Source organism: Punica granatum, chromosome 8, assembly GCF_007655135.1.
Source record: "Punica granatum isolate Tunisia-2019 chromosome 8, ASM765513v2, whole genome shotgun sequence".
Lineage (NCBI taxonomy): Eukaryota > Viridiplantae > Streptophyta > Magnoliopsida > Myrtales > Lythraceae > Punica > Punica granatum.
Genome location: NC_045134.1, coordinates 9,839,960 through 9,855,191, shown reverse-complemented (window position 1 = coordinate 9,855,191; position 15,232 = coordinate 9,839,960). Strand labels below are relative to the sequence as shown.

The 15,232-nt window shown below is 38.5% G+C and overlaps 2 protein-coding genes across 4 annotated transcripts; both read left to right on the top strand.

The window, feature by feature from the left end:
* Positions 1–2,102: 2,102 nt before the first annotated feature.
* Positions 2,103–7,013, top strand: LOC116189216 (putative methyltransferase At1g22800, mitochondrial). 3 transcript variants are annotated; one of them, XM_031518780.1, is made up of 11 exons: positions 2,103–2,392; positions 2,489–2,569; positions 2,678–2,756; positions 3,109–3,250; positions 3,342–3,411; positions 4,022–4,086; positions 4,180–4,258; positions 4,600–4,687; positions 5,272–5,336; positions 5,934–6,023; positions 6,260–7,013. In XM_031518780.1, exons 1-11 carry the CDS (start codon positions 2,222–2,224, stop codon positions 6,371–6,373), a joined length of 1,044 nt encoding a protein of 347 aa, XP_031374640.1. In that variant the 5' UTR covers positions 2,103–2,221; the 3' UTR covers positions 6,374–7,013. The 3 variants fall into 3 exon arrangements, with proteins under 3 accessions (XP_031374640.1, XP_031374639.1, XP_031374641.1); XM_031518779.1 differs by having other exon boundaries at positions 4,022–4,258; XM_031518781.1 differs by lacking the exons at positions 5,934–6,023; positions 6,260–7,013 and adding an exon at positions 5,830–5,880 and having other exon boundaries at positions 4,022–4,258.
* Positions 7,014–12,166: 5,153 nt separating this feature from the next.
* Positions 12,167–14,397, top strand: LOC116187078 (DNA-directed RNA polymerases II and IV subunit 5A-like). Its single transcript, XM_031515665.1, has 5 exons — positions 12,167–12,348; positions 12,602–12,812; positions 12,966–13,145; positions 13,652–13,765; positions 14,014–14,397. Exons 2-5 carry the CDS (start codon positions 12,612–12,614, stop codon positions 14,137–14,139), a joined length of 621 nt encoding a protein of 206 aa, XP_031371525.1. The 5' UTR covers positions 12,167–12,348; positions 12,602–12,611; the 3' UTR covers positions 14,140–14,397.
* The last annotated feature ends 835 nt before the right edge of the window (positions 14,398–15,232 follow it).

Below are 15,232 nucleotides of genomic sequence, written 5' to 3'. Positions count from 1 at the left end.
CTCTAAGTCAACGTTATTTTTTTAAAAATGTTACGATTCTTTTTAATTGTTTGGGAGGTGTAATTGACAAATTAACGCGTCCATGCCATGTGATGGAATTGCGATGTCAATTCCGTCGATTGCAGTAGTTGAGAATTTCCTGATCGCATTGCCTTCTTATTAGAGATCTGTCTAAGGGATGAAACTGACAGACACAGACCGGCGAGTGATTTTCCTTTTATAATTTTTTTTTGGTCGCATATACACTATACGAACTTGATGCAATAGTTAAGAAATATGGGAATCAATTCCTGATCAAGAAAGTAGAAATCAGGGCCTGTTTGCTTCTTTTTGTTTAAAAAAATCTTCTTTATTTTCATTTTCAACTTTTTTTTCTTCTTATTTTCTAAATTATTTCTCCAAAGAAAAATAGAAAGTTCGATGAGAAGCTTCCCCAACAGCACTGGTTTGTCAACCCCCATGGTCTTTCCCAATCTTTTTATATTACTGCCCGGCGCCAGCTTAAATTCATGTTTACAAAAGTCAAAACCGAGGATTTTCAAACTTATATTCAGTGCCTACCTATCGGAATCTTTCCAATTAAAGGGGGAGAATTGAAATGATTTAAAAAGAAAAACATAATCGATAATAAAACATTCCAATTAAGAGAAGACAATTGAAAACTATTAAAAATACTTCTCTGAAATCTATATTGCTTTGATTTTGGAGAGTCAGAAAAATCTCTTCTTCTTTATTTCTAAATCTCTTTAAATTTTATAAATATATATCTTATGACGTTTCATTTTTTATGAAAATTATCCAAAAGTTAGAAACTTTTCTCAAATTAAATTAAACAGGATCCAGAATTTTCTGATCTTATTAAAAAGAGAATATAACGCAGTGACACGTGCTCTCGTTTGATAATTAAATTTGAGATTCTATATTCAGTAAAACTATTCGTGCCCTTTTATTAGCTATTAAAATTTTTATTTCATTATACTAAGCTCACGAGCTTCGCTTGTAACCGACAAAAAAAAAAAAAGAAGAATTTTCTGATCTGAAGAGGCCGTATATTTTATCAAGTGATAAAGCTTGCAAATGCATTCATAAAATGTCGGTACAGTATGCTGACACAGGCCAGTATTAGGGGTATTACATTGAGTAACTGCTAAAGCCTAAAAATACCTCAATGCCCCCCTTTTTCCCCCTTTTTTAAGGATTTTTTTTAAGGGTATGTGGATTATATTCTGGCCATGGCTCTATCTGATTCTCCTAAGCATCACTAAACCCTCGGCAAATTTTTCCGATTATAAAGGAGGTATATGAATTTAATACAATAAAATGAAAAAATAAAAACCAAATAAGAAAGCACAAGAAATATCATTCAACAAGGATCAAATTTAAACCTTATTGATTTTAGACAAGAATGCCTTCAGGTAAAAATGTCTACCATTGCATTATATCTCATTTTTCACAGTCTTTGCTATAATAAGAGGCTATTACGGATAAACTTATAAGTAGAATTTGCACCACCACTTGAAATATTTTTTCTTTCTTCCCCTTTTCATGGATTGGTTAAATCTTAGAAGAAAATATGGAGTTTGCATATATCATTTTTCACCTTGTGAAATGATTGAATTTAGAGATAACTAGTATATGTTTTTGGCTGACGGTTCTATCAGTATTAGGATCAAATTGGATAAACGAGAGTGCATAGTAAGGTGAAACAAAAAGGAAAAAAAAAAGTTACAAGCGAAAATTTTCTTAAATATTTGTAATGATTTTTTTTTTATTTTCTTTGGTTTTCTTTTTTTCGGTGGTTTCTCCTTTCTTTGCTGAAGCATATTCAGATTCGAACTCAAAGTGAGGGAAGAAGTCGAAATTGCTCAAAAATGAAAATCTATGTATTTTACGAATATTAATTGGTTCAAGTGATTCGGCGTTTATTTCTCAAGTCTCGAGTTCGACACCTTGTGAAAGAAAAAAAAATTCATGCTATAAGAGCTTTACTTACTTAGTGAGCCGATTGGACTCGAATTGAATTACTCGGAACCCGTTAGATTTTCGGATACCCGATTATACCCCGAATATCATCATCCTTGGCCCAGTAGGCTGGTAATGGCCCGACTGGCCCATCTCTCTCTCTCTCTCTCTCTCTCTCTCTGTGCCTGCGGCCGCTCACATTCGTCTTTCCATTCTCAAACTTCTCAACTTGGAGAAGTTATTGGGTGATCTACCAACAATGAGAGGCTTCCTCTTCCGTCTCCGGAGGATCAATGGCTCTGCTTCTGCCTCTTCTCGCTTACTGCGGAGCTCAGGCACTACACTACCAAAAGATCGGTTCTGCTTCTCCACCGACAGCGAGGGAAGCTCGCGGGTGAAGATCTTCGACCGCGACCTCAAGCGCAAGCACGTAAAGCCCACACGAACTGAAATTTGCCTCTCCTTGTCGTCAATTCTGTCGTTACATCTGTTACTAAGCTGCTGAGCTTCGCTCAATTGTTGGCAGCGCGATCGAGCGGCGTGGTTGATGCGTCCCCAGGATTCCCTCACTGACACGGTTGCTGAAAATCTCCTGGACCGCTTGGAGGTAAGACTGGTAGCGAGCTTTCAGTGATGGTTCGATCGCGGACGCTGTGTTTCTTCTCTATTTTGTGGTTTAATTTCACTATTTTAATCGTGCTGTTACCTCTTTTAGGACTGCAAGAAAACATTTCCAACGGCATTGTGTCTGGGCGGCTCCTTGGCAGCGGTCAGGCGTTTGCTTCGCGGCCGCGGTGAGAGCTCGTTGTAGAAGTTCTATAAAAGTTTGATCTTTTACCGTGTTTTTGAAAATTTATTAATTGGGTCATGGTATAATCGGAATTCGGGTGTTAGCAGTCATCTGGTGCCCTTTATTTTAGTGTTGTACTGGTTTAGTATCTTAATTTTAGATTCGGCACCTTTTACAGATGGCCTATAAATGAGCTTGACAGATAGCAAATAGTTGGTTTCTTTGCCAAATTCTGCCCATCTTTATGCATTTCTGTGGGATATTCTGTTATTTATTTTTTTGATGTTGCAGTGGGGACCAGGATAGCTTCAGTGATTGTTGATATGAGATTACGGTTTTCTTTTTTCTGATTCAAGGTGCAATTGAAAAGCTCATTATGATGGATACATCATATGACATGATAAAACTGTGTAAAGAGTCTGAGCCGAAGATGGGCAATGAGAACATCGAGACATCCTTTGTGGTGGCTGATGAAGAGTTTCTGCCTATCCAGGAAAGGTTCGACCTTAATAAAGGTTTTGTCTGTTTTCCTAAATAAATGAGAATGATTGTGAAATTCTTCTAAGAGGTTGTGTTTGTGGGTTTGAAGCTCTCTAGATCTGGTAATTAGTTGTCTGGGCCTACATTGGACAAATGATCTTCCTGGAGCAATGATACAAGTAAGTATGTCATGCATGACGCTTCAGGCTTTACTTTTTTGTGTTGGGATATTCCTGTTTTGTCATATTGGCCATAAATTGGTGAAGAATGGAACATAAGGAGACCAAGGGATATAGACTTTTGGGATCAAGCTAATACTTCTTGACTAGTGCTGCAGTGCGTTTAATGGTAGTGGCACTTATGTTTCATTGGGAGTTGGGACGTGGCAGGGTTAATATACATGATTAATTGCAATTATTTTTCTTTATCATCTTCCTGAAGGATAAATTTGTATTATGAATTCAGAAAACTTTTTAAGTATCAAATCACATAAAAAGTTTCATCAGCACCGATGTTTTGATTCCCCAGGGTTGGCCTTCAAGCAATATATATCAATACAATGCATCCAAGAAAAAGTGCATGCCCTGACCTACAATTTCTGCCTAAGTAATTGAAGGACTGATAAATTAGTCATCTGCATGACATTGATAAGTGCCTTAATATTTATCAGAACTAAGTAACTCGCAAGTTCTCTTCCAGATTAATAAGGTTGACAGTTATCATGAGCATAGTAATACTAAGAAATATCTATGTGATTGATCACAACTTTCTTGTCTGGTTCTGTGGCAGTGTAAACTGGGTTTGAAGCCTGATGGCCTTTTCCTAGCCGCTATTTTGGGTGGAGAAACATTAAAGTTGTTTATGCCCACTTGCCTCTGTGAGATAGATGTTATTTTGAGGAGTAATATGCCTGACAAATTTCTCTATACTGTATTTTGTATGTATAGGGAACTCAGAATAGCATGCACTATAGCACAAATGGAGCGTGAAGGAGGGATTAGTCCACGAGTATCACCTTTAGCACAAGTACTTATTCTACTCCCCATTATTTTGAGATAGTTTTCCTATTAAATTACTATTTTAGAGGATGAAGACTTAAGAAGAGGAAGTTTTTGCCTGAGGATGATAAAGTTGATTAGCAGGGTTTGGTTTGCTTGCTTAATATGGATGACCTTCAGTATTAATAAGGCTTACCTGGAAGACTTTTCTCATGACTCGTTGATAAGTTGACCACTTTTGCAGCCTTATAAGATTTTACCTTCTGGGCTGATTTTCTGAAGTGGATCAAAAGTGTTAATTTGCTCTCTGTTGTGGATTAATGCAGTCAGAATACATTAATACTTAATCATTTTTCTGTTTGGTTGAAGGTTCGAGATGCTGGTAATCTCTTGACCAGGGCAGGATTTTCCCTCCCAGGTGTTGATGTTGATGAATACACTGTTAGATATAAGAGTGGTAAGCAATGACATCTAGAAGTACGCTTCTTGCTGATTGACTCTTTTCTTGACCCTGCTGAATTCTAAATAGCTCTCTGCTATATAATTATGAGGCCTAAAGTTCGATTTAATGGAGATTCTGAAGTTATAGAGTGGGCTCACCATATAGCTAAAACAGAGAGGTTGAACAGAAAAAAGGGGGGAACCTCAGAGAGAAGAGAGGCAAATAGCAAGATATAGTGAAGAATTTAAGGATCAGGCTTCGACTTAAAAATATATATGTTCAAGCTTGGGCTTATATTTCTAATTTCAGCAAAATAATATCAAATTATTCCATTTGAGTCAGAAAAAATGACGACTTTAATTGTGACAATTGTGGAAGTATACTTCTGCTTAAAGATGGCGGGACTTGAAAGAGAAATTTATTAAACTCAAGTTTGTCACTCTTTCTGCTTCTAGAAAACTGTTTCTATTTGAATTGGATTATCCTGCCTTGTCCTTAATCCTCATGTTCATTGCATCTTGACTCAAGTCTTCTGATCTCAAACTCGAGGGTGTTGTTTATATTCTGATTTTTCGTTTCCTTTCTGCTTTGTTATGCAGCTTTTGAGCTGATAGAACATCTCCGTGCAATGGGAGAAACAAATGCTCTTCTACAAAGGAGTGCGGTAAGATATCGAGAACATTTCTGGTTGCACTATGTTATCACTGGACGCAAGACCCGCATGTACCATTTAGTTTTTTCTTGAATAATTGGAATAAATTGAAAAAAAAAATGAAATTTATATGGTTGAAAAATGGGAAGGGAGAAGAATTGGGCATCTGAAACTGCCAAAGAGAGGGAAGGAAGGGAGTAAAAATTGGGACTCGAGGAGAGTTGGGGAGGACAGATTATGGGAGTTATCTTGGTGGAGAACAGTTTTGCAGCCCCCTAAGGTGTTACTTTATCATCGTTTACCATAGTTAAAGATTATCATCATTTACCATAGTTAGAGATGATAGGTTTAATTTGGATATGAGTAGGGAATAACTGCTTGGAGACACCAGTTTTTCTTTCTATAAGAATAGATAGATAATTAGAATACTCATATAAAAGGCAATATACCTTGTCCACTCCGAGTGATGTTATCTAAACTTCACCATATTCATCTATGAAATCAGATCCTGAAAAGAGAGAGGATTAGAATACTTATATAAAAGGCAATATACCTCGTCCACTCCGAGTGATGTTATCTAAACTTCTTCATATTCATCTATGAAATCAGATCCTGAAAAGAGAGACAGCTCTAGCAACTGCAGCAATATATGAGTCAATGTTTGCAGCAGAGGACGGCACCATTCCCGCCACTTTCCAGGTAAAAAAGCATAATTTAGCCTTTTGATTCTATTCTACTTCTTAAGAAATTGGGACAAAATTTGAAAACGGTCCTCTTAAATAGCTACATGAGGATACCAGCAGAAGATTGCAGAAAAAGGTTCCTAGGATTTGTGAAATCCATTGAACTAGTTCTGGTCTTGCTTGCAACAGAAGGGGTCATTTATCTTCTGTTTCACGAATAAATTTATGACACTTGGTTTCACTCTTCTATAGGTAATATATATGACGGGGTGGAAGGAACATGCTTCACAGCCAAAGGCCAAAAGAAGAGGATCTGCCACCATATCCTTCAAGGACATACGAGAGCAATTCGGTAGTGGAGACTGATCTCTCTGTCTAACGATCAGTCTTCTCTCAAGGTAGGCTTGTAAAGCCGAGTAAGTCAGAGAAGGACCTGAAGCTCCAATGAGGGGTTTTATGACATATTACATGTCTGTTAACAAAAGATGCTTGCTGCAAAGTGCCATCAGTTAAGCCCAGCTAGACTACAAAGAAGCACGATGGCTTTGAACACCTTGAAAATGCTGCTGATCTGAACTCAAATGGTTTGCTTCGGCTAGCATCCAATGCTGCAACACCTTGATTTGTACTTGAGGGTTGCCCGGGACTTTCCAAAGTTTGGGAGAGGTGATAACTGGATTCACAATAGTCATCAGCTATGATTATGCTGATCTGCAAATTTTTTGTTCTAAACCCATTTTGTAAAAGATTAATGTTGTCTTGGTTGCCTTCTTAACTTTAAGGCTGGGCAAGAAATACTCCGAACTTAAGGAATATAGGTCTTGGTGCGGATTTGGCTTTTTGGAGTAGCATAAGCGTAGGAGATTGGCATTTTAGACCATTTGATTAATCATCCAGTTTATTTTGTAACAATCTTCGAGGGGCCGTTTGGATTCAGAATTAAAGTTACTTTAATTTTGATTTTAATTTTGATTGTGGAAAATGACAAATGAGATGTGATTATAAATTTGACTTGGGAAACGTGTATTTTTGTTGTGTAGTGTGTTGAGTTAAAGTTAAAGTTAAATTTTTTGAATTGGGAAATGTGTATTTTTGTTGTGTAGTGTGTTGAGTTAAAGTTAAAGTTAAAATTAAAATTAACGAACTCTGAATCCAAACGGGGCAACATCTCTAGACAGTGATTACAGGTCCGTGGTCTTATGTTATGGGGGCGAGTGGGTCGATTTTTCCCACCCTCAGCCTTCAACATTTTCTCAAAAAAAATTCAAAAACAAAATTATATTAAAATTTTTTAAAAATATTTTGAGTGAAATGTCTTAAATTTGTTCCTGGTTAAACGCAAGATACAATATTAGTCTATGATTTTGCCGGAATTATGTGGTGCTTTTAATGAATTTCGAACCTATATTTCAAGTAAAATTTGTGCTTTGACTATGTGATACTTGTAATGAATTTCAAATTAACACTTCAAGTAAAATTCGTTACATCACAGTAGCTGACCATTTAAAATCTATTATATTGTGATTAGCGTCTGCCGCCATTTAGAATAAAAATATTAATATGTTTCATTTTAACACAAATTTTAATAATTGGAAATGTCCTTTTTTTTCAGTGAAACACAAGAAATATAGTAATAGCCTATGATTTGTATGAGAACATCTGATGTTTTTAACAAATTTCGAACTCTATACTTCAAGTAAAGTTCATTACTTTATTAACGGGCACTTAAAGCCTATTATATTATAATAACGTTTTTCTAATTATAAAGTTTGAAAATTTAAAATAATATCGGCACGTAAAATATAAGTTTAATAGCATATTATGTATTAATTAGTATAATTTTTTAGAAAATTTGAATCATTTACTATCGGTCAAGAATTCATAACTTATACACAATAGTGATTTTATTATTAGTTTTATGTTGATTGTCACGTGAACTAATATGATAAATCAAGAGATTGATGAAAGAATTTTTGACCTGCAGCATCGCGTGAGAGCACCGTAAACTATCATTAAACTTCCACTGAGGTACAATGATCTCCCTTCTCTCCAATTTTCAGTCAAAAAAAAAAAGATGAAAAGAAGGGGGAATTTTAGAAACACCCTCAGGTTGTGTCAATGGTTGTCATGCCAAAAAGATTCATAATCTAACTCGCTTAACGCCGGAACTAGGTTTTATGCTGCCTAACACATCATTAAATATATATATATATATATATTAAAAACTTTAAAGATAATAAAGAAAATGATAGATAACACAAGTAACGATTTTTGTCCTTTTTATTACAAATGAATTTAGGAATTATCAATTTTTTTGGAAGCTTATCCGGTCTAGAGGCGGAACATATTCAAGATAACATAGTCGACTACAAAATAAACATATTCGACTATGTTATATTTTCATTCGACTGTGTTATTCTGGACTGATTCCGTCTCGGTACTATATATATATATATATATTTTACCACATCTAACTTGAAATTGAAACTCAATCTCCTGATTGAGGCTACATCTGATCCGGATGAGAGATGACAGACGACCTTATTCGTGGTGTGGGGCCATGCTCAGTTGCCATCATCCCTCAAATCGACGATATCAAGAAAGGTAGCAACCGCATCCAGGGAATGATGACTGCAGGCAAGGCGCCCTCCACCCCCGAGATTTAGCCTAATAAATTGAAAGGCGAAAAGCATTCACCCTAGATCGAGCCCCAAAATTGACAGGTGATCAAGGTCCCACTTCTGAAATTGAATGCAAAATTAGAAGAGTCAGGTATGATTTTGGTCCCTGAAAGATACCAGCGCCAAGGGTTTAGTCCCTCAAAAATTTTTGCCTCGGTTTTAGACCCTCAATCACCATTCCGTCGGATGTTTTAGTCCTGCCGTTTTCTTGCGCGTGCCAACCGTGACGGAAATCTCACTTCGCGGCTGAGCTGGACTTAACTCCGTTAATGACCCCCAAATTACCAAAAACAACGTCGTTGCCTTCCTTGATGCCTGCTCGCCCTAAACGACGTCGTTCTCCCTCATACTCAACAACAAAAACGATACTTCAAAGCCCTCCTTCAAGGCTTGTTACTCGAAATCCCTCATACTGTATGTATGCAAGAATCCTCAGCAAGAGCCTGACAGTTTGAATCTCGAGATTCAGCATAGCATTACAGACATGGCCTCCACCGCGGCGGTCGTCGGACACCGTCACCAAGTTTCTGGACGATGTCCGGCCACGTCGAGAGCTGAGGGGGAGAACAGTTCGAGCCTGAGACGAGGAGGGACTGGAGAGCCTCCTTGAAGAAGAAACCAGCTCGGTGGAGTGGCTTCCCGACGGGGGAGCGGAGACGATGATTGAGCCGCGCCAATATCACCTGAGCGGGCTGTAACTCGCCTGAGTCGACGCAGTCCGCGACTTGAATAAGCTCCTCGAGGAAAACAAAGGCAAAACCCCAATTGTTGTAGACCTCTCCCCCAAGCTCGAGGAATCATTGTTCTGCTGTTGTTGAGAGGTCATGACGGGGACTCTCATATCTCGATCAATTCCCACTCTTGGAAGAAGAAGGGAGCGATGGGGTTTTATCTTTGTGTGCTTGCCTCAGTTTTAGTCATTAACGGAGTTAGGTAACGACGTCGTTTTTGGCAATTTGGGGGGTCATTAACGGAGTTAGGTCCAGCTTAGCCGCCACGTGAGATTTCCGTCACGGTTAGCACGCGCAAGAAGACGGTAGGACTAAAACATTCTACGGAATGGTGATTGAGGGACTAAAACCGAGGCAAAAATTTTTGAGAGACCAAACCCTTGGCGCTGGTATCTTTCAGGACCAAAACCATACTTGACTCAAGTTAGAATTCAGTTTTAGGCTCCGAGGATGGGACCCTCGCTTTAATTTTCAGGCTCGATCTTGGTAATGGTGCCTTCACCCGCAACCACCACCTCCCGGCTCCCACAATGAGGTCGTGGGTGCCTCTTGAGGTTATGCCGACCTCATCCCCGTGGATGCTAATCGCCTTGCATACCCCCTGCGCCCAAGATTGATCATGTAATTGGAGTTTAATTTTGGAGTCGATCTCAAGGGTGTGGACCTCGTCGGCAGCCACCACCTTTAGAGTGAGGTCATTGGCACTTTATCTTTGATGAGGTTGTTATTATCTCTCAACGACCTCATTCCAAGGAATTGTGACCATCGATGAGACCCATGTCACTAAGATCGAGTCCAAAATTGAACTCCAATCAACCTCGAATATGGGGGTCTTACTGGCCCACCTCATCTTGGGAGCAGTGGCGGCGAATGAGGGGCCCAATCACCGGAGCTCGAAATTGATTTATAATTGTATGTTCGACCATGTTATGGGGTCTTGCCCTTTAATCTTGGGCTCGATCTTGGTGCTGAAGGCCTTGCCCTTCAATTTCAAATTGATTTATCCGGAAAGCTTTCCCACGGTCATCACCCCCGGGGGAGAAGTCTCGTTGCTCCTTCTTGATGTTGCTAACAATGTCATCTCAAAAGATGGTGGCCAACAACGAGACCTTCAACCCCCAAGTTGAACCTCGAAAGTGAATTTCAATTATGCGCTTCACACGGGCTTGATCTCGGGGGTGGAGGCCTTGCCTGTGGTCACCATCCTGGGTGAGTTTGTTGCAATCATGAAGAGGTGATAACAACCTCATCCTAAGTGGTAGGGATGGTAGTTGCCGGCTAGCCCTCACCTTAGGATTGAAATTTCAATTTCTGATTAGATGTGGCGAAAAATGATAGTTCATGAATTTTTTTGTCAAAATATTGTTAATGTTAAATATGAAAATGTAGTTAAAATTAAATATGAAAAAAATGTGCAAATTTCAGAATTATTTGGGTCATTTATGCTGCGTTTGGTTTCAAAGTATGATTTCAAAATCAGATTTTGATTTAAAAAAAGAGTAGTATAAATGAGGTTCACCCTTTGATTTTGTATGAGTTATTTTGTTTTGTTGTGAAAAAAAAATGGTATAAATGGAGTCCACCCTTTAACTTTGTATAAGTTATTTTGTTTTGTTGTAAGTAGAATTAAGTTAAAGTAGGATTTTAAAATCCTACTTTGAAACCAAACAAGCCTTTACCTTTTTTGTTTATTTTGTAATTTCTTTGTGATGGGTTATCACTCAGTCGCCCCTTGAAATTTATTAAGCCACGTTAGTAAGATTGACGGAAATATTAATGGATGTAAGATATAGTAAAAAAATGATAATTCATGAATTTATATTGAAAAAAAAGAGTTCGCGCTATAATTAAAAAGTGACTGGATTTCATGATTTATTGAGTTACTAGTCCTATCGAAAATAGGTTTGAGCCCCCTAAATTTGATTAAATAATCTTAAGAGACCTCATTGAAATCACACTTGGTCCGAAAAATACCACATATCTTCTAGAATATGACCACCAATATCGGGGCCATTGAAGACCAGAGATATGGCTAGGGATGACAATAGTGCGGATATGGTATATTCATTGCGAGAATCATGATCGCATTATATTGTCAACGATTATGGAAAGTGATAACCTGTGTACCACTAAAAAATCGTATTTATCCCACCGCATTGCATTGCGAAGTTAAATTAAATAAAACATATAAAAATATGATAGATTAAATTAATAATTGAGTAGAAATCTATCAATAAAATTTATTTTTAATTATGATTATATTTCCCCAATTTTATTAGTTTTTATTGAATGAGATAAGAAATCAAGGGGACCTGAAATTAAAATGGGCTGGAACAATGAGACAGAATAACGAGCCTGAACAATAAGTATGTCGATACAAAGGTGGCAGGGCAATTTTCATTCACGATGTTTTTCATTAGAATCTACACTACACTCAAATGATTTTTAAAGTTGAAAATCATATGCACACCATATCCATTTGAAGCGGTTATATCATGCAAAAAGTCATGCAGTTATTCACAGATACGGTTTTTTTTTTTTTCTCCGCATTGTCATCACTAGACAAGGTGGTAGCATGTACCATGTCGACTGTCGATGGATAATTGAATGATGTGCACAATTTCAGGGCTAGACAAGATTGCTCGAGCCCCCCATGCCCCGGGGGGTTTCCGGTAATTACATAGAAGAAGGAAAGAAGACGACGGAGCGGGTGGCCCATCCCATGCAATTCGGGCCCCACTCTCTCTCTGACCAAAGTCAAACCCTCCCTCCCCCCTTCGTCTTCGCTGCTAAAACCCTAAACCTTCGTCGCTTTGTCTGTGCTTTGAACCGACCGACCGACGCCTTCTGTCTACACGAAAAACTCTGTTCCTACCCCCCGCCACCCCAAAAAAAAAAAAATCAAAATCAAAATCAAAATTTTTTGAAGGTGAGTACCGTAAGCGATCTCCTTCATCGGATCGATGTTCATTTTGTTCGATTAGAATCCCATCTGGAGATGGACATTCTCAATGAATTGTAAATAATGCACGTATTTGATGTATGTAAATCTCGTACATGATCATTTCTCAGCTGCAGGGAACCACCAATTTTTTCTGCTATTTTGATCATTAAATCAATCTGAATGTCCATTAAGATGAAATCTTGTTTTTTTTTATTTGGGGGAATTATTATTTTTGTAGCGGGGAAACAATGTCTCTACCGGAAGAAGAGATCACCAGGCTGTTTAGAGCTCGGAGAACAGTCCTGCAAATGCTCCAGGACAGGGGCTACGCCGTCGAGAAATCGGAGCTAGAGATGACGAGAAGAGATTTCATTGACAAGTTTGGAAGCAACTTGAAAAGGGAGGATCTTCTTGTCCTCAAAGACAAAGCAGATAATCCCTCCGATCGGGTATATCTTATCGATATCTGAGCACTCCGTTAGTTAAATTCCGCTTTCTTAATATCGTCATTGTTGGTTTTTCCGGTCGATCATGTATAGGACTTGAGGTTGCCCTGTAGAATTCTTCCAGCCTGTTCTTAACTCCGGTTCTTGTTTGATCAGATTTACGTGTTCTTCCCGGAGGGAGAAAAATCTGGTGTGTCCGTGGTAAAGTCTTATATCACTCGTATGAAAGCGGACAAGGTGTGGAGTGCAATCTTAGTTCTTCAAAAGGGCCTGACTCCGGCTGGCAAAGAGGCTGTGTCTGAATACGGTAGACTCTTCCGTATGGATGTTTTCGAGGTAAAACATCACACTTTATGATACTATGTTGAAAAACTTGCAATGATTATCTGCTCTTTTCCCGGTAAAACTATTAGCAAACTCACGCAAAAGCACGCATAGTTCGGAAAAGATGACGAGCTCATGTGAACTCATTGCAATGCATGAGTGCAGCATGATCTTTGAAGTCGTTACGAAGGTCATAATCCTGCCCTTTCCGATGCTAGTACTAGTGCTGATCTTCCTACAAATTATGAGCTATTAACCTCTTCAGACTTTCCTTTTCTGATTTGTTGGCCATTGCAATCCCACGACCCTGTTAAGTATCCCCTCACTGAGCATTCACATGCGACGATATGCTACTTTCTATATAAGCTCCTTACATCATGGAGAACTAAATTAACGAATAAAATTTATTTCATATTCAGATCATGTCTCTTTTGATTGATATGAGTTAGGGAAAAATGACGTTGTTTCATTAAAAGATGGGTAGTGGCTAAACTTGCATCTACTATTGATGGGTACAGGAGGCAGAGTTATTGGTCAACATTACAGAACACGCCTTTGTTCCTCAGCATAAAGTGCTTTCTGATGAGGAGAAGAAGGCATTGCTTGCAAAGTATACAGTAAAGGAGACTCAGGTTTGTTGAACTCGCTCCTATATTTACATGTTAATTGATCTTTTGGGATGTTTTTCCTTTTCTTTTTCTGGGTTATGCTTGCCATGCTGATACGATTCGTTCAGCAGTTCTTGTTGGTTCTTTATTTATTTATTTTTGGCACCATCTGCAACCAGATTACTGTGGAGTATAGTCCTTCGTGGTCTTCCATTTTCGAATGATTTCAGAGTTCTCTATTGCTGCTGACTGTTCTCTGGCTTGAATGACAGCTGCCTCGAATTCTAGTAACTGATCCAGTTGCAAGGTATTACGGGCTGAGGCGGGGACAAGTTGTGCAGATCACAAGGGAGAGCGAAACTGCCAAAACATACAACACATACCGGTGCTGTATATGAGCACATTCATTCATCCCAGAGTCCTGGCTCGAAGAAACAGCATTCTGGGCATTCACGAACCAGCAGCACAAAGTTTGTCATTATTAGTGTGATTGAACTCGACTGATCTATTCATCGAGAGCAATCTGACGTTTTGGGGGATTTGTTGTTTTAAGTTCTTCGTTTTCCTTCTTTTGCAATCACAATTTGACTGTTCAACTCATCTTTGGAGAAGCAAATGCAAGAAATTTCACTGGGAGGCCACAGGATTTTCTCAAATTTCTTTGCACCAACCACTAAATGACCATGTTGGATAAAACCGAGGATTCCGAGCCTCCTACTCTTGGAACATAAAATGTCCCCAATCTATTCGGATCTGGTACGGCTTTTATTCTCTGGGGAAAAGGTATGCTAATATAACTAATTCATGAAATACCTCTTGAGGTCATATTCAGAACGGAGATCATTTTGGAGTAAACATCATAGCAGCCTCGGAAGATGGAACAGGGCCAGAGAGCCCACTAATATGCCCCCACTTAGGCCCATTTTGATTTGTCTATTGGACTGGGCCAATAACTTCAAGGGATTTGGCCTAGTGATTAAGGAAAAGCTGATGTATCCACCCAATCCCGAGTTCGAAACTTCTTAAGGCCATCGGAGCATCTTTGGTGTGATTACCCGTTCCGTGCGTCGCCGGGGCTTCACGAAACCCTAGGGATTAGTCAGACGAAACTTAAGAGTGCGTTTGGTTTTAGAGTTAAAGTAATTTTGATTTTGATTGTGGAAAATGACAAATGAGATGATATTATAAATTCGACTTAAGAAACGTATGTTTTTGTTGTGTAGTGGGTAGAGTTAAAATCAAAATCATGATTCTAAAATCAAATTAAGAAATCAAACGCGCCCTAAATATCCCGGATTAGCAACAAAAAAAAAAAAAGGGCTGGGCCAATGATGAAGTCTAGCAAACCCCTTTTTGGATGTTGGAGAAGAAGGAAAATGGCTGTTTGGGTTGCATTTGTGTTGCATCAGAAAAAAAAAAGACTTTTGTTTTCGATTATAAGGGCAATCATGTACCTAATAAAGGGAAGTGGGAAATGAAATAAAGGGTACT